This window comes from Eptesicus fuscus, chromosome 5 (assembly GCF_027574615.1).
Source record: "Eptesicus fuscus isolate TK198812 chromosome 5, DD_ASM_mEF_20220401, whole genome shotgun sequence".
NCBI classification, from domain to species: Eukaryota; Metazoa; Chordata; class Mammalia; order Chiroptera; family Vespertilionidae; genus Eptesicus; species Eptesicus fuscus.
The window spans coordinates 10,016,138-10,033,850 of record NC_072477.1 but is presented as its reverse complement, the minus strand read 5'-3'; the positions used below and the strand labels follow the sequence as shown (position 1 = coordinate 10,033,850).

The window sequence follows — 17,713 nt, the reverse complement described above, 5'->3', positions numbered from 1 at the left end:
TTGTCGGTGCTGGCCGGTTAACAGAATAAAAGCTCACTCCAGCAGCGGCTCTTTGGAATCCACACATCCAAGCTGCTGTGGACAAACCCAAACAATCTGTACGCCAGCCTGAGCACGGTCTCTCTCCTCTGTGGTGGGACAGAACCTAGTTGTGTTAAAATATAAAGGCAGCCTTTAAAAGTCTGGAGGGATGTACCTCAAACCCATGCTAACAGCTACCACTGGGGTGCAGGAAAAAAAACCCCAACTGGGGTCAGTGGCCAAAGGGGACTTGAGCTTTATCTTGAGCATGCCGGCCCTGGAGACACCGCCACAGGCAGGTCTGTGCAACCCAAAGTTATCTGAGACGCGGGGCAGGGCCTCCAAAGGCCAAGAGCTGGACCGAGAGCCTTCCCAAGCCCTCTGCTCAGTGACCCAAAGCTGCTGGGCCTCCCATGCCCAGCAGTGCCCGTGTCTGAGTTCTGAGCAGCCAACAATAGCCTGCCAGAGATGATGCCAGAGATGATGGGAGGAGCTAAGCATCACCAGAACGGGCAGAGTTAACTCGGAGATCTGAACTCAAAGGTTCTTCAGTTGTCCAAGAAGAAAAAGGCAATGGCGAGGACATCAGGCAGGACCCACAGCGAGGTCCCCCACCAGCAAACAATAAAGCCACGCCTGCAGAGGGCTCAGGGACGCCCGTGTAACCCTGTGGATGGACCAGCCGCAGCGCCGGTCAGGGACAAAGGTAACAAGCAGCTTCCTCCCAGAACGGAAATCCAGCGAATAAAGAAATCTAGGGGTCAGGGTGAAGGGTGTGTAGGCAAAGGCCTGCTGGTGAGTGCCAGGGCAGTCACACACACAGTATTAAAGGCGTACAAGAAGTACTGCTACAACGGGATCTGACTGTTATACACCAATACAATGCACACGTGACAGATGTATGTTTCAAGGTGGAAAATGTAGGAAAGGCATGCCAGGCAGAAGGAACAGAATGTGCAAAGGCGTGGCACAGCCTGGTTGTTTGGGGAACTCGTAAGTGATTTGTTAGAGCTGAACCATCAAGGGCAGGGAGAAGAAGAGGGGAATGGTCGTGGGAGTTTCCCGCCAGGTAGGCGAGAATCAGTTCCTTAGTTCTGGAAGGAGCCGCCCGCTCCGGGCGAAGAGGTTACAATCTAAGCTGAAATTCAGCATGGCCGCTACAGAATCATTTTTGAACTTTTTTTAATTCCCAGCCTCCAATGAATCTCTCAAGCAAATTGTTTTCTTTATTCCCCTGCAAAAAAAGGTGATTTCGCTGTCATTCACTCTCCCAACCAGGAGGCAGAGATCTTAACCACCGCCAGGAGCTCATGCCAGAGCAATTACACCGAGGCTGCGAGGCTCAGTGCTAACGGTGACGGCGGCTCGGGGGCCTCACGGCCTGACCATGGGCACTGGCTGCACCTGCCAAGGACCTCACAGGTTCCCGGGCAGAATCCACTAGCAACAGGAGAAAAGGGCGCCACCTAGCCAGCTGTTACTGCCCAATCGTGTGCCCGGCTACCGGCGAGGACAGTGGGACGCAAGGAGAAAAGACACCTCGGGGTCAATTTCAGATTAAAGAGTTAAATATAAAATAAAAGAGGATCAAAATGGTAAAAATAGACATTCGCTTCCAGCCAAGACAGACCAAATTTAACCTCCCATCGGAAACTCACAAAAACATGACAGAATATATTTTTAAATAAAAACAATTTTCAAGACACTAGACATCAGGCGACAGAGGAGTGATCCCTGAGAACTGGGTAACAAACCAGGTCGGCGCTAGGATTGCCAGCAACAGGGGAACGGGGACACTTACAGCAGAATTCTGCCTCATGGAAGACTTCAGTCTCAGTATCTCTTCCCCTACTTCCTGTCCCACTCCCCAGGCACCGAGGAGGGCACAGCCGGGCACAGCTGGGCATTCCACAGCGGCAGGCAGAGATGTAGGACTGCAACACGGGGCCGAGACGTACCTTCCAGGATGGAGAAGCTCAGGGGTGCCCAGGGCTGGTTTCCCCCACCCCACGAACATTTTGGGGGGGGGGTATAAGTGAGGCTGAGAAACCAGCTCTCCAGTGACTTTTAGCGAGATAAAGCCTGGCATCCAATAGAGACCACTCCTGAGATTAGCATGGGACTCAGCCCCCAGGAGGGGTCTCTGGTCCCCTGGTTCATCTCCCAACAGACAATCCCCAACCCGGTAAGCCTGGTGGCTGGCACAGTGCAGTGCCCAGGCGGCCTCGGCCTCCCCCATACACCCAGGGAAGGAGGGGTTGTGACCTTTGCCACTTGAGGCGACTGTCCCTTCCTCACAGCCCTCTCCCTTGTGGGATAAGCGGCTGACACACAGAGATTTGATCAGATGATGGAGGGGGGAAAGTTAGGGTTTCTACTCTATTTCAGGCAGTACTTGATATCAATACAAAAAAATCTCTAGGACTCGGTTTTGGATGTCAATAGAGAAGCATTGAGGCCTATTCAAACCATTCCTGCTGGGGCTCCGATCCAAGAGGAAAAAACAAGCCCCTATTCAAGTAGGAACTGGTTCTTCAGCGGCCCCTTTGTTACCCAGCAAAGACAGCCCGGTTCTTGGTTCTCGTGTCTCAGTCTCAGGGTGACCTCAGTGAATTCCATCCCCTGGTTCATTTGGCTTCTTGTAAGTCGCAGGTAACTTAGAGGCATCTTAACGTTTGTGTGCTGGTCACCCCTCCGCCCAGAATAGAGTGCTGACACAAAACAGACACTGTCAGACGCTGTAGGTAGGAGCATAAATTAGTATGAGTGTCTACAGGGGGCAATTTAGCAACATCTACCAAATGACTGATGTACCTGAACTATGTGACCCAGAAATTCCAGTTTTAGCACTTGGAGCACGAAGATGGGCAGATAGGGATGTTTACCACATTCGGCCCCCTGGTCACAGCAGAGGACAGAGATAACAGGTGTCCTGCTAAATGGACTATGGTGCCCCATGCGATGGGACACAGTGTGCCCATTGTACAAAGGAACAGATCTAAGTACAGGTCTGTGGCGGCCGGACTGCCCTCATGGCCCCGGGTCCTCAGCCTCCCTGAATCCACATGCTCTGTGGCCTCTCCCACGGACCCCGGGCGTGGCCACGTGACTTGCTCCGATCACAGGACAGTGGCAAATCTGACGCACACAGCGCTTGGCAAAGGCCTTAGCCGCTTCTGCTTCCCTCTTGCTTCTCTGCGGCCACCATGAGAACATGCTCCGGCTGGCCTGGGCCTGGGAGGCGGGAAGGCCAGGTGAGAAGCCCAGCCAAGGGCAGTGATGACGCGGAGCTGCCCCGCAGCTGCCCGCGGACACACAGAATCGTGAAAACAGTAACAGCTGGCTGTTCTAAGGCACTGAGTTTTGGGGTGGTTTGTTATATAGCAACATAATGTTATAGGTAACAACCTCAGAGACAGAGACCCCAACTAGGGTGTGCAGTAGCATATCACTATTATGTGTAAAAAACAAAACCAACAACAAATTTTCGTATAATGTACGGATATACAGCATATCATCCCTAAAAGGGCCCCTGGAAAGTCCAAAGAGTGGTTGTTTCTGTGGAAGGGAGGAGAGGGCATGGAGACAGTGCAGGAGGCAGTTACCTTGCACTATATACTATTTTTTTTAATATATATTTTTATTGCTTTCAGAGGGGAAGGGAGAGGGAGAGAGAGACAGAAACATCCATGATGAGAGAGAATCATTCATCGGCTGCCTCCTGCACGCCCCACACCGGGGATCGAGCCCACAACCCGGGCATGTGCCTTTGACCGGAATCGAACCCAGGACCTTTCAGTCTGTAGGCTGATGCTCTATCCACTGAGCCACACCGGCTAGGGCCACTATATGCTTTTTTTAACGTTTGATCATTACTACCACATGCGTTCATTACCTGCACAAAACAACCAGGTAATTAAAAAAAAAAAAAAAAAAACTAGAGCAGCTTGGCTGGCCACCCACAGAGAGTACACAGGACCTAGTCCATCACCTTGGAACCAAGTGAAGGAGTTTTAGGTCTGTGGTTACCACCGACAGCCCATCTCCCGCTGTCCCGGGCCACCAGCCTCTCATGCACACACCCTCAGGCCCTCAGCATCCTTCCCGGGCTGAGGGTGCCTGCCTGGGCATGCTATCCTCCCTCCCTTCTCCTGCCCAAATCCCAGGCGTCCTTTGGGATGCATTTCAGGGTCACCTTGGAGAAGCTTTGCCCAGCGCTCTTGGCCTGAGCGAATCATGTTCCTCGAAGCACTTTGCACATGCACACATCAGCCAGCGTTCATTCAGTGCCTGCGAGCTCCAGGGACTACGAGCAGAGACTGACACAGAGGAGGTCTCTGCCCTCATGGAGCTTACATTCCCAGGCAGGTGGGATGAAGAGACAAACAGGAAAAGGCCAGACAGTGGTCAGGATGTGCGGAGAACTGAAGCATGACGGGGTGACTGGGCGGCCACTTGAGATGGGTGGTCAGACCAGGGAGAGTCTCCAAGGAGACATGGATGATGAGATTGAGTCGGCCGTGCAAATGGCTGAGAGAAAGACATTGGCTCAGCGCATGGAGGGCCCTGGGGTGGGAACACAGCTGCTGTGTTCCAGGAACAGCGAGAAGGCCAGGGTGGCTGGAGCAGAGGGAACCATCGGGGCAGAGCAGTCAGAGAGGCGGGTAAAAGCAGACCTTGACATTCTCGTATTTTGTGATACAAAGTGTGGCATCATTTTTGGGGTGGGGAGGGAGGATAAGCAGGGGGATGAAATGATCTGATTTAGGTTTGGAAAAGCTCCCTGTCTGTTGTGAGCTCGAGGCTGGAGCCAGGCAGAGGCAAGAGCAGAAATGGTTAGAAAGCCACTGTAGCAATCTGGTGAGAGGTGACAGACATAGACAGAGGGGTGAGGCAAGAAATGGCATGTAAAGGGAGTAAAAGACTGAGTGAGGACAGTTTGGATCGAAGGTACAGTAAACAGAATTGTCTATGTCCCAGCTGCTGGAACCCATGATGTAATTAAGTTTAGGACCTGGCAGTGGGAGGATTAGCTGGGAGGGCACATGGGGTCCTTAGAAGAGGGAAGTAGGAAGGACCGAGTCAGAGAGGGGATGTGGCGAAGCACACAGGAGTGGTCACAGACACTGGAGGAAACTAAAGTGCTTGCTTTAAAGGAGGAGGAGGCGCCCTGAGCCAAGGGCATGTGGGCAGCCTGTAGGGGCTGGAAACGGCCAGGGCAGGGCCCTCCCCAGAGCCTCCTGCCGACGTCGATGTTAGCCCACTGAGACCCGTTTCCAACTCTGACCCCCAGAACTGTAAGAAAACACATTTGCATTGTTTTAAACCAGCAAATTTGTGCCACGGCAACAGGAAACTAATGCATTGGGGATGAGGAAAGGAGAGGGATTAAAGATGAATTCTGGATTTCAGGTTGCACAATGGTGCGAACAGTGGTACCATTCCGCCATGTACTGAGGCGAGGAGTAAAACCAAGAGTTCTGCTTTGACCAAGTTAAATGACATTCCACACCCAAGTACAGAACTCGTCAGTGGATGGAGGAGACTGAGCAGGAGGCCAAGGAAGAGAAAGCCAGGGCCGTGTCTGTTACAGAAACCGAGATTAGGAAGTTTCCAACAAGAGGGAGAGGTCAAGTGGGTTAAAAGCAACTGGAATACTAAGGCAGAGAAGAGAACAATCGTTACACATGGCAATTAGTTGATCAGAGGGTGACCTTGGCATCAGAAGTCTCGGGATGTGCAAGGGAGACAAGCCCAAGTGGCAGAGGCTGAGGGCGTGCCGAGTCTGAAGAGGCTTTGCTGAAAGGACCAGGGAGACGGGCGGCAACGAGACAGCAGGGGAGGTTAATGAAGGTTTAGCAGGAAAGTCTAGGCCTCTGTGCTTCCTGCAGGGAGAGGTCGGGAAAGAGAGAGGCAGAGACGTGACCAGGAGAGAGAAGAGATGGCCGTAGCAGCGACGCCCTGAGAGGGTGAGGACAGGGGATTCCGAGCAAAGGGGAAGAAGGGGCTGAGGCCCTTTGAAAGGAACTGAAAGCCCCGGCAGTGGCAGGGGGAAAGCGGTGGTCGGAAATGAGCGGGTTTCCTAATTGTTTCTATTTCCTCGATAAAGAATGAGGCAAGGTCATGAGCGAGGAGTGACAGGATGGCATCCAGAGGATGTGAGAGGTCTCGGAAGAGAAAAGGACAACTGAGATGGACATTTTGGAAAGTGGGAATCCAAACAGACTGGAAGAATGGCAGTGCCTTTGAGGTCATTGGTCGCCAAGTGTAAGTGGCCAGCAAGGCCGAGGGCTTTCCTCCGGCAGCAGGGGGAGGGGGGCCGTGGGGAGGCAGAGCTGGGTGTAACCGAGGCACCGGCACTGACAAGCCCCAGGATGGAGAAGAGAAGGGCACACACCGCAACTAGAAAATATCGATTAGTTGTCCCCATACCTGATTTTTTTTAAGAAAAAATATATATATACTTTTATTGATTTCAGAGAAGAATAGAGGGGAGAGATAGAAACATCAATGATGAGAGAGGATCATCGATCAACTGCCTCCTGCATGCCCCCCACTGGGGATTGAGCCCGCAACCGGGGCATGTACCCTTGACTGGAATCGAGTCCGGGACCCTTCAGTCCACAGGCCGACGCTCTATCCACTGAGCCAAGCTAGCCAGGGACCCCATACCTGATGTAAAATGTAAGTCGTATCATGTCACCCTCCCCTCAAAACCCCCCAATGGCTCCATCTCATCCAAAGTGAAAGCCAAAATCCTTGTAACGGATCACCCTGGCCCTGACGTCCATCCTCTCGCTCTCACATTCATGCTCTGCCTGGACTGCTTGGCGCAGAGCAGGTGTTCCCTGTGTAACTCCGGAATGAATCCACAGGGACTTCTCCCCTCACGGACAGGACCCACCCAAGTGCCTTCGCCTTTGGAGACTCGGCCCCTCCTGGAGGTGCCTGTGCAAGGCGGGGGGGAGGGGGCGGGGGGGAGGGGGGTGTTGATTGCTGAGCGAGACCCAAGCCTCGGCATTTCCACCTCAGGGCCTCGCTGCTCCCCCTCCACGACCTTAGTTCAAACTCTGACCCAGTGCGGAGGGCCTGGCCTGGCTCTTTGGAATTCTTGACTGAAAGGCAAAGATGGCAAAAGTCAAAGATTAAAGAGCTCAAAACAAGTTGGCAGGAACGATATTTTGAGAAAATCTTGGTAGTTGGAGTCCAGGCTTCGTGCCAAAGCCTCCTCCCATGTCCACACACAATGCCGACGCTGGAAGGCGGGGACGGGAGAGTCACGTGTGGGACAGAAGACAGTCATTCTGCTGCCCTGGCCACACATGTGCGCCCGCTCGCGTACACACACGCACACACACACACACACACACACACACTTCCCCTAGAGAAACGCAGCCTAAGGAAAGAAAAGGTAACTGGGAAGTCATCAGCCTGCAGTTGGCTGGGCCTGCCCCCAGAGCGAGAAGTGCAGGAAGTGACTCTAGCGGGGCAGGGGGCACGTTATCAGGCCAGCCCAGAAGGCTTGGAAACGGCTCTTTGCGGAAGTCAGCTCCACGCAGGCAAGTTAAATGCACACCCACACTATCACCAAGCATTTTGTGAAAATTCAAAGGCCCAGCCCCGTCCCTGCCCTCGAGAGGAATGGTCTGAGGGGAGATAGGAACCACCGAGCCCCACATGTGGTGCGGAAGGACCACCAGGTACACTCAGAAGGGTGCTGGAAGCAAGTGAGGTCTGAGCTGGGCCTGAGGAATGTCTCCAAGTGAGACTCCAGGCAGAAGGGAGACTGGGCACACTGGTGTGTGTGGTGGGCAGGGGCAGGGGCAGGGGCAAGAAGAAGGCGACCACGGGGAGTGGGGCAGCTGTGAAGGGCCCGGGAGACCTACCTCCCCAGGCCTCCAGGACAAAGACTCAGTACAGGGCTGACTCCCTTGGCCTGGTGGCCAGGGGAAGAAAAGTGGCATTTACTGCAGGTCCCTGGGCTTGGCCCCCCCTGCCAGCATCCTCTCGCCGGCTGGCACTCCTCCAAGGTTGGCTACTTTGGTGTTGACCCTGCAAGGGCCAGAGACAGCAGGTCCCCAAGGGAACCAGGGCTCACAGCAAAGGGGCTGAGCCAGCCATATGCGAGGAGAGAAGAGAGACAAGGAAGGGCAGCAGAGGGGACCGAAATCTTGCCCTGGAAAAGGCCACTCAGCAAGTGTCCACCCTACAGTTCCACAAGAAACAGGATGAGGTCACAGGCAGTCAGTCAGTCAGCCCAAACAGCAGTCCATCACAGCCAGTATTCACGCAGAGTCCCAGCAGGCAGAGCCACGGACAGTCACCCTCAGGGCAACACCAAGACTCCTAGATGTGGAACCAGGCCCTGGGTGGGCACTCCCTCCCATGGGCCTCCATAGCCCTCGTCCCTCTGCCACTCTAGCCCTGACTACATGTATGCTACGTCTCTATGTACTGGACTTGAGCACAGGATGGTCTTAGTGATCACTGCCTTCACAGTCCTCGGGATAGGGGCTGGCACACAGTGGGTGCTCAGTAGGTGTTTGATGAGCGAATGAATCCAACTCAACTCCTTAAGGGCAGAGGCCAAGCCTGTTCATTTAACAATGACTTGAGTACCTACTGTGTTCCAAACATGTTATTGGTGCTTGAGATTTAACAATGAACAAAAGAGTAAAAATAGCCCTATCTCATGGGGCCGACAGCCCAGTGGTCTCATTCATCTTTGCATCCTCATTACACACCTCCGCGCCCCCACGTGCTATCCTGGGCTCACTAAAGTGGTGAATGGCTGGCTGGCAGAGGAGGTCAGGGGAGTCTGTCAGAACCGGTTGAAGCCCTGGTTGTGCATTTACTAGTCCTGTGACCCAGCTTCGGGCCTCAGTCAGAGTCCAGTAGGACAGGAACCCCACCCCACAGCACATCTCTGCTGTTCTTGTTCTTATTGTTACCCTGCCTGCTTCCCCTCTCCCTGTGAAGGACTGAGTAGCAGGACACTCTCCTTCCACACACAATACTCCGGATTCAGGGCTGCTTCCGGTATCGCTGGTGCTGGAAACTTCATTATCTCATTCAATTCTCAAAACAACCTTTGCGATAGAGAGTGGGGCTCAGAGTAGATAAGTAACTCATCCGAGGCCGGACAGCAGTAAGTGGCAGAATGGGAATCGATCCCGGGTCTGACATGGCCACGTCCACTGGCTTCTGCTGCACCAGGGTGTCTTTTCCCTCTGCTACAACACCTGCCTCTGCCTAACAGGGTGAACTACTGTTCTGCTATCCAGGACTGCGGGCGTCCCCCGGATGTGGGACTTGCTTTCAGTGTTAAAACCACGTACGTCTCAGGGCAACTAAGATGAGTCAGTTACCCTAAAGCCACTCTCTGCCCAAGACCCTCCTCCTGGCTCTCTGCCAGGCCTCACCCATTGCCATACAAGCCCACCCAGCTCTCAGCCCCAGGAACTCGGTGCTCCTTGCGGCCTTGTGAGCGATGCCCTCGTTCCCCGCAGGCTGCCGGGTGACACTCTGCCCTGCCCCCTGGACAATCATGGCCAGAGTTTGCTCCTGGAAGACCTTGTGCCACAATCACCTGGTGAACAATCCTGCTTCCTGAACCCAACCCCGCGAAGACCTCCTGAAGCAGAAGCTCGGGCCCAGCCTGGGAATGTGAGCTGCTGAGCAGCGCAGGTGACCCAGCTGCTCAGGGCTGAGTGACTGCCCTGAGCTGTAAGCTTCCTGTGGCAGGTGACCTGTTCACTCTATTTTTTGGGGGGTACAGGGCTCCCCTCACAGGAGGTGCTCATTAAATGCTAAGGATTGAGGTTGAGGGCAGCAGCTTCCAGACCTGCCTGAACACATAAATCACCCGAGGCTTGATTTAAAAATGCAGATTTCACCCTAGCTGGTTTTGCTCAGTGGATAGAGCGACGGCCTGCGGACTGACGGGTCCCGGGTTCAATTCCAGTCAAGGGCACATACCAGTTGCAGCCCCATGCAGAAGGCAACCAATCAACGTGTCTCTCCCACATCGATGTTTCTCTCTGTCTGCCCCCCATCCCTCCTTTCTACTCTCTCTAAAAATCAATGGCAAGATATCCTTGGGTGAGGATTAACAACAACAAAATTTTTTTAAAAAAAATGCAGATGTCTAGACTCCATCTGGGACTCAGGTAGTCACCCCTGAGGATGAGAGGTCTGCGAATCCCTGATGCCCAGGCTCCCAAGGCCAGCTCTCCTCAGAGCATGTCCACGGACCCGCAGCTTCAGCATCGCCCACCCCAGACCGGCTGCGTCTAGAAATGGGGCAATCTGGACTCTAACAAGCCAGCGTGGCGATTCTGGGATCGAGCAAGTTTATAAAAAACGCCAGTGAGATAGAAAGAATAATGGACCTAGACTCAGAAGTGGGCGAGGCTCCAACTCAATGAACATCTCCAAGCCTCAGTCTACTCCATTTCTCCTGCAGCTGCTCCGATGATGGACTGGGGTCCGTGTAAACGTTCACGTCCGGAATCCAGTGCACAGCAGACGCTCGAGAAATGCTTATTCATCCTTCGTACCTACCGGCACTATTTTAACACCCGTGCAGTCAGGAACACTAAGGTTCCAGAGGATCAAGTGATGTGCACAAGGGCACGCAGAGGACAGAGGCCCGGGGATTCTGGCTCCAGGTCTGGCAGGCCTCCGAAAGGACCAGAACACATCTGTTCTGTCTAGTTCTGGCACCCCCACCAGCGCTGCACTTGAGCAGGGACAGACAAACCCGGAAGGCGGCCGAGGCTGTAGCCAGGCCATTAGGTTTCCTGTGGCTTGTGGCTTCTCTTTATATTTTATGTGGCACCAACCTAATCCATCTGCCAGACACTGCTCATTCTCGTCTTGGTGGCTGATGGGGATGGTTTGGGGATGCCTCCAAAAAACCTCTTCTCTCTTTCTGGCTTCTCAGACGGGAGACGCTGGCTTTCACACAAGTCAAAGGCCTGCAGCCCTGCAGCATCTGCCAAGCATGAGGTCACCCAGAGGGGCAGGAATCCACCCACGTGAGGTCAGTGTGAACCAGGAGGAAGGCCTGACCGAGTGCCCAGGGCGGAGCTGCCCGGCAGTTGCGGGTGCTCCGGGGAAGTACAGTGGTGCACCCGTGAGAATGACTTCAGCAGCAAGTAAGGGCCAAACACCTGACTCTGTGGCCTCAACAAGGAGGCACTGATTATCTCTCATAACAGGCAGCCCAGGGAAGGTCAGCAATGTGACGAGGGGCCGTGTTCTTCTTGTCTCTGTGCCACCACTCTCCCTGGGTCGGCCTCACCCCTGGGCCGGGTGCCCTCAAGATGGCTGCAGCTCCAGGCCTCAAAAACATGAACAATTTCCAGGGGGAAAAGAGGGACCATTCTCCTTCCCTCTTTTTTTTTTTTTTTTTTTTTAGTATGTTTTTATCGCTTTCAGAGAGGAAGGGAGAGGGAGAAAGAGACAGAAACATCAATGATGAGAGAGAATCATTGATCGCCTGCCTCCTGCACTCCCTCCACTGGAACCTGCCACCCGCCGGAATCAAGCAGTGACCTCCTGGTTCATAAGTCCAAGCTCAACCACTGAGCCACCTTGGCTGGGCCATTCTCCTTCCCTCTTAAGCAAGTATACATCACTCTTAACCATGAGAAAATCTTTCCCAGAAGCCCCTTCCAGAGCAAATGTACATATCTCATTGGCTAAAATTAAGGCACGTGCTCATCCCTCAACCAATCACAGGCAAGGGGGCGGACCCAGCGCCCACCTCCAATAAAACATATGATACATGGCAGGTGGGGGGCTGAAAGTTGAGCAAACTCTCTGTCAGGAGGCGCAGTCAGGAGGGAGGAAGATGAGTGGAGGTGGAGAATGCTGGATTGACAACCAGGGAGCCCCTGGCTGGCGGACACTCACTGGATGGCAGCAGCCCCAAAGGGAAGCACCCGTCCCTGCAGGACACCACTTCTCAGGGGTAGTCATCACTTGCACTTTGGCCCTCACTGCATTTTGGAGGCCCTTCGCCTTCCTTCCTGAGGCCTGTTCCAACTGCTCAGAGGCCTCCCCTCTGAGTCTGTGGGCCAATTCAATACAGCACGCCAAGAATGGGCTTGGAGCCCAATGGCTCATTAAAGCAGAACCAGGATGCCCTATCCTGTGGAGGCTGACCACCAAAGTGAGGTGAGGCACATGCCCAGGGAGGCGATGTGAGGAGGGCAAACAGCCCTGAACCGGGAAATGGGAGACCACACCCACCACTATGAGACACAGCTAACATCCAATGAGTGCTTACTCTGAGCAGGCAGCAGCCTCTTAGGCACATTTAGGTGGGGTTTTTTTTTGTTTTGTTTTTCATTCAGTCCTTATAACTACCCTACAAATTTGGCACTATTTTTTTTAATATATTTGATTGATTTGTAACAAAGAGGAAGGGAGAGGGATAGTTAGAAACATCGATGAGAGAGAAACATCGATCAGCTGCCTCCTGCACACTTCCTACTGGGGATGTGCCTGCAACCAAGGTACATGCCCTTGGCCGGAATCAAACCTGGGACCCTTGAGTCCACAGGCCAACGCTCTATCCACTGAGCCAAACCAGTTAGGGCAAATTTGGCACTACTATTACAGGTTCACAATCCTTATCCATAATTTCTGAAATCTAGAATTCTCTAAAAACCAAAAGCTGTTAACTTACTGGGCAGCAAGACCTCAACTGAATCAACATGCTGCTATTTATAGGCTATGTATCCCTTTTGCAAGGACTGTTCATAGGTTTTGATGCAGAAATACTGATGTGTTTTACTAGGAAGGGCTGCCCCTGACCCCACTGGAGTGTCACATAATGTCCAGCATATGTACCATATTCTGAAAATTTCTGCATTCTTTTTAAAAAATAATTTTAATTGATTTTTAGAGCGAGAGGAAGGCAGAAAGAGAGAGAAATATCTATGTGAGAGTGAAACATTGATCAGCTACCTACTGCATGCCCCCGACCGGGGATTAAGCCGTAACCCAAGAATGTCTCCTCATCGGGAATCGAACTGCCGATCTATCGGTGCACGGGATGATGCCCAACCAACTGAGCCACACCAGCCAGGGCTGAAAATTTCTGGATTCTGAAACATATGTGGCCCCAAGGGTTTCAGAAAAGGGATTTGGGAGGGGGGGGTGACAACACGGTACATACGGGGTTTCTCCAGTGAAGTTACTCTCGTGGTTAGGAAACCACAGAACCACACTTCAAGCTGACACAACTGAACACTGGGGCCAGACCTCCGACCCACTCTGTCGGCTTCTGCCACTCGCTGGCTGGTGGCTTTCAGGAAGACACCTCCCGCTCGGGGCCTGTTTGCTCATCTGTCACATGGGGAGGCTGAACCACATCAGTGGGTTTCACATGTGTTCTTTAAGCATGTGAGTTGTCCCTTCACGGGAAACGTTCCAGAAAAGTGTCACTGCTCCAGGGAGTGAGGCCTGCCCACCAGCGACCGGGACCCAAAAGCCTGTTCCCGAGGGGTTCCTCCACAGCACAGTTTGAAAACTGCTATACAGCCCTGGACGGTGTGGCTCAGTTGGTGGAGCATCGTCCCACGCACCAAAAAATTGCGAGTTCGATCACCAGGAGGCAGCCAATCGATGTTTCTTTCTCACATCGATGTTTTCACTCTCGCTCTCGCCCCATCCCTTCTTCTCTCTCTAAAATCAATAAAAAAATGTATTTAGAAAAAGAAAACTGCTCTACAAGGTGGTCTCTCAGGTCCCATCTGGTTCTAACAATGTATGATTGTCTTCTTTGAGGCAAACAACCTTTTCTGTGAAGGAAGGACAGCTGGGAAGGATCTGAACCAGACCCTGACAGACGGGCAGGCTCCTGGCCTGCAGAGAGGCCTCCCGAGCCAAACAGCACGAGCACCGGAGGAAAGACAAGGTGAGTGAGAGGATCCGGGAGGCCCTACCAGCCACGGTGAAGGGAGGACGTGCTGGAAAGGTTGGCTGATCAAGGGAAGGGATGTCAGAAATCCTCCTCCCTCCCCATTCGGAGCCTGAAATTCCTCCAAACAGGAGGCTGGGGGGGAAAGTTGAGCAGTCCTGGCCCCACTGTGTGTGGCCACAAGGTCACAACCCTTCCGTCCTGACTGCAGTGACCATGAGCTCCAATGCCCAACTGACAGCCATCCATGTGTTACTGTCGAATTAGTGAGTGTTTTGAATTCAAAAATCAGGCTGTATGATTTGCCACAAAAGCATGTCCTACAATAGGACGGAGATCTGAAAGCGGGATGACTGGCCCGGGAAGGTGAGGATGGAGGGTCACGGAGGTCCTGGTGTCTGAGGGCAGGAGACTGCTATACCCGGGAGTGTCCAAAGAAGGCATTCTAAACAACAGAGCCACCTCCTCACCCCGGACTGTCAGTTAAACCTCATCCTTGTTTCCAAAGGAGACCCTGCGGCCAGCCCACCATTAACTGCCCCCTCTTTTTACATATATGTTTTTATTGATTTCAGAGAGAGGAAGGGAGAGGGAGAGAAAGATAGAAACATCAACGATGAGAGAGAATCATTGATGGGCTGCCTCCTGAACGCTCCCTAACTGGGGATCGAGCCCGAAACCTGAAGCCTGGGCATGGGACCTGACAGGGAATCAAACCGTGACCTCCTGGTTCATGGGTCGACACTCAACCACCGAGCCACACCAGTCGGACCAAAGGTAGGCTTTTAATCCCCATTCTAAGATGAGGAAACTCAGGCTCAGAGTATCTACCTTAATATTATAAACACGGCATTAACTCACTTTCCTTATTCTAAGCAACAGATGCTTCAAGCTTAAGGATTTTCTCAAATCTACCCAGAACTTGAGGTCCAATGGATCTAAGGAGGGGCTGATGCCCCCAAAACCAGGAGGAAGTCCCACCACTGGTTCAGGGGAGCCCCTATCAGCCAAAGGAAGGGCAAGAACTTCCTTCAAACATTTCTCTGAACTCCAAAGGAGTGCCACAATAATTCTGGTTTTACTTCCCTTTTTTTCTTTGCTTTTCTTTTTTAAATCTTCCTGAGCAATCTCTTTGATCTTTTCAGTCTGGTGACCTTTTGCCATCAATGGCTGCTGCTCACCGTGTGGGTTCTGGGGCAGGAATCTATCTCTCATGACCCACTCCGTCTGCTTCTGCCACTCGCTGGCTGGTGGCTTTCAGGAAGACACCTCCCGCTCTGGGCCTGTTTTCTCATCTGTCACATGGGGGGGGGGGGGGGCTGAACCACATCAGTGGGTTTCACATGTGTTTTTTAAGCATATGAGTTGTCCCTTCACGGGAAACTTTCTAGAGAAGTGTCACTTGCACTCAAGACCCATGGATCACAGTGCCCCTCACAACTCACTTCCCCGCCCCAACACCCATTAATGACTGTGGCTTAGGCCACAGGGACAAGGCCCTGGGGAAGGAGACGAGTCCAGAGGGGCGTGAAGGTAAGATGGGCCCAGGCCACCGGAAGCCCTCTTCCCCTCACTCCAGAGACCACTGTGGGTGGAGCTGCTCTTCTCCCCCTCCCCATCCTTCTCAGCTGCGTTAACTCCTCTGTTTTCTTTAAACCGCTTACTCTCTGAAGCTATCCTACTTATTAACTTCTGCATTTATTGTCTGTCTCCTCAAAGGAGGGTAAGTGCACGAGCGTAGGGGCTTGGCCAGTGGTGGGCCCGCATATACTGGTTGAATCAAGGAGCAAGTAAAGCAGGAAACAAGTGGCTCTCGTGGAAAAACCCAGGGGGCCTCACACATGAACCCATTTAATCCTGACGCGGTCATCTAATACCCTCAAGGCATTACCTGCCCACATAGCTGGGAAGCGGCAAAGTAAACCCAACCCCAAGAAGAAACGGGAAAATGCTGCAGGTGAGAAGAGGAGGAGCCACAGGACAAGCCAGTGAGCCCCCCAGGAAGGACAGGGTCACGCTGCCCGGGGGCGCCCACGGGACGGAACACCCTTTCCTCAAATGCTGGCTTCACCGCAAAGAGTTAATTCTTCCATTTCCAGCATGCTGAGCCCAGGCAGGTCTGGGCCTCCTCCATGTCCCTGACTGGGTCCTGACGCCTGCATCCGCCCAGGAAGAAACCTACCCAACGCATGGGGTAGCGCGGCGGAGAGTACGCACCACCAAGTCCTTATTTCGGGGCAAGAAAACCAGAAAAGGCACACATCTCGGCCATTCTTGAAGAGGGCCTGTGACATCCCTCTCTACGTCTGGGTCCTTTGAGGTGAGAAGGTTGAAAATAGTGCGGACGTCCTTCTTTACAGAGTTGTCACTCATGCATTCCTTCCTTCAGGCCTTTGTTCAGCCCACAGGTGTCACCCAGCCTCAGGAAGCCAGAGGTGAGACGGGACAAAACCTCTGCCCTCTCACCGGTGCACTGGGGCCTGTGGTTTTGGCAGGTACTAGAAGACAAGCAGATATCAACAGCACTTGCTTCCAAAACAAATAAGGCCACGCGGAGCGATGCTCTGACCTGGGCTTTTCCGATGCAATTTAGATTCGATTGGGTCCAAGTACCAGTGCAGCCAATGGGGTCATGGGCTAACTCCAGGCACCAGGTTCCTACTCGGTGACTCCCGCAGACCCCGCTCCCCTGGGCACCAAGCCCCTCACCCAGCCAACCCCGTTTCCCAACGTTCTTCAACCACACTCCCACCTCTCTCTCCAGCGCTGTCCCTCCTGACTCCCTGTATTCCTAACCCTGACTCCCTAGGTCCACGGCTCGGACATCCTACTCTCTCAACCCCAGGACCATCATCTCAGCCCGCCTTCACCGCCCCACACACAGCCCAGGCCCGAGCTTCCCCCTGGAGCCCCCTTCACCCCTATGTTTACAGACCGTATTTCCCAGGGGGCTCGGTTCCACACCCCTAGACCTACGGCCTGACCGCCTGAGTACACCATCCACACAGCCTGGGGTCCCAGGCACACGCACACCCATGTCCCGGGGAGCAGCCTTCCCCCCCATCACCTCCAACTTCTTAGAACCCCAAGGCCGGCCGCTGACCCCCTGGCACCCGGGTCAGCACCCGACTCCGGAGACCCCTCCACCGACTGCACAGGAGCCCTCGCCGGCCGGACACCCCACGCGTGACTCCCGGGGACCCCGGCGCCCAAGGCCCTGGCCCCACGCCCCTCCCCTCCGGCGCCCCGGCGGCCCGGTTGCGCCCTGCCCGCGCCCCGCGCCCTGCCCGCGCCCCGCCCGCCCCGCTGCGCCGGGGGCCGGCCCACCCGCCGCAGGCCCCGCTCCCGCAGCCCGGCCCGGCGCCTACCGTTGGCGATGAGCTTGGCGGACAGCTGCTTGACGAGCTCGGGGATCCGCTCCCACTGGCACTCGGAGCGGCAGCGTTCGATCTCCGTCTCCAGCCGCGAGCCCGCCTTCCTGGAGGCCATGGCGCCCGCCCGCCCGCCCGCGCAGGCCCCGCAGGCCCCGCCGCCGCCGGCGCCCCCTCGCCGCTCCCGCCGCTGCCGCGGGCTCGGGCTCCGGCTCCGGCTCCCGGCTCCCGGCTCCCGGCTCCCGGCTCCGCGGCGTAACGGGAGCGCCGGCTGGGCACGGGGCGGGGAGGCGGCGGCGGCGGCGGCGGCGGGAGGAGCGGCCCCTGCCGGCCAGGGCCGGAGCCGCAGCCGGGCCGGTCGGGGCGCAGGCGGGGCCTGGAGAGGCCA

At 54.4% G+C, this 17,713-nt stretch overlaps 1 protein-coding gene across 3 annotated transcripts in view; it reads right to left on the bottom strand.

Moving 5' to 3' along the window:
• The window catches only part of TTC7B (tetratricopeptide repeat domain 7B), a 192,316-nt gene extending 174,873 nt beyond the window's left edge, over window positions 1-17,443 (bottom strand). For 2 of the 3 annotated variants that reach the window (XM_054715834.1, XM_054715830.1), the window contains exon 1: window positions 17,323-17,443. In XM_054715834.1, the coding sequence (XP_054571809.1) occupies window positions 17,323-17,443 (121 nt within the window). Of the gene's footprint in view, window positions 1-16,171; window positions 16,191-17,322 lie in introns of those variants that run through there. The other variant, XM_054715832.1, reaches the window with a different exon arrangement.
• Between the last annotated feature and the right edge of the window lie 270 nt (window positions 17,444-17,713).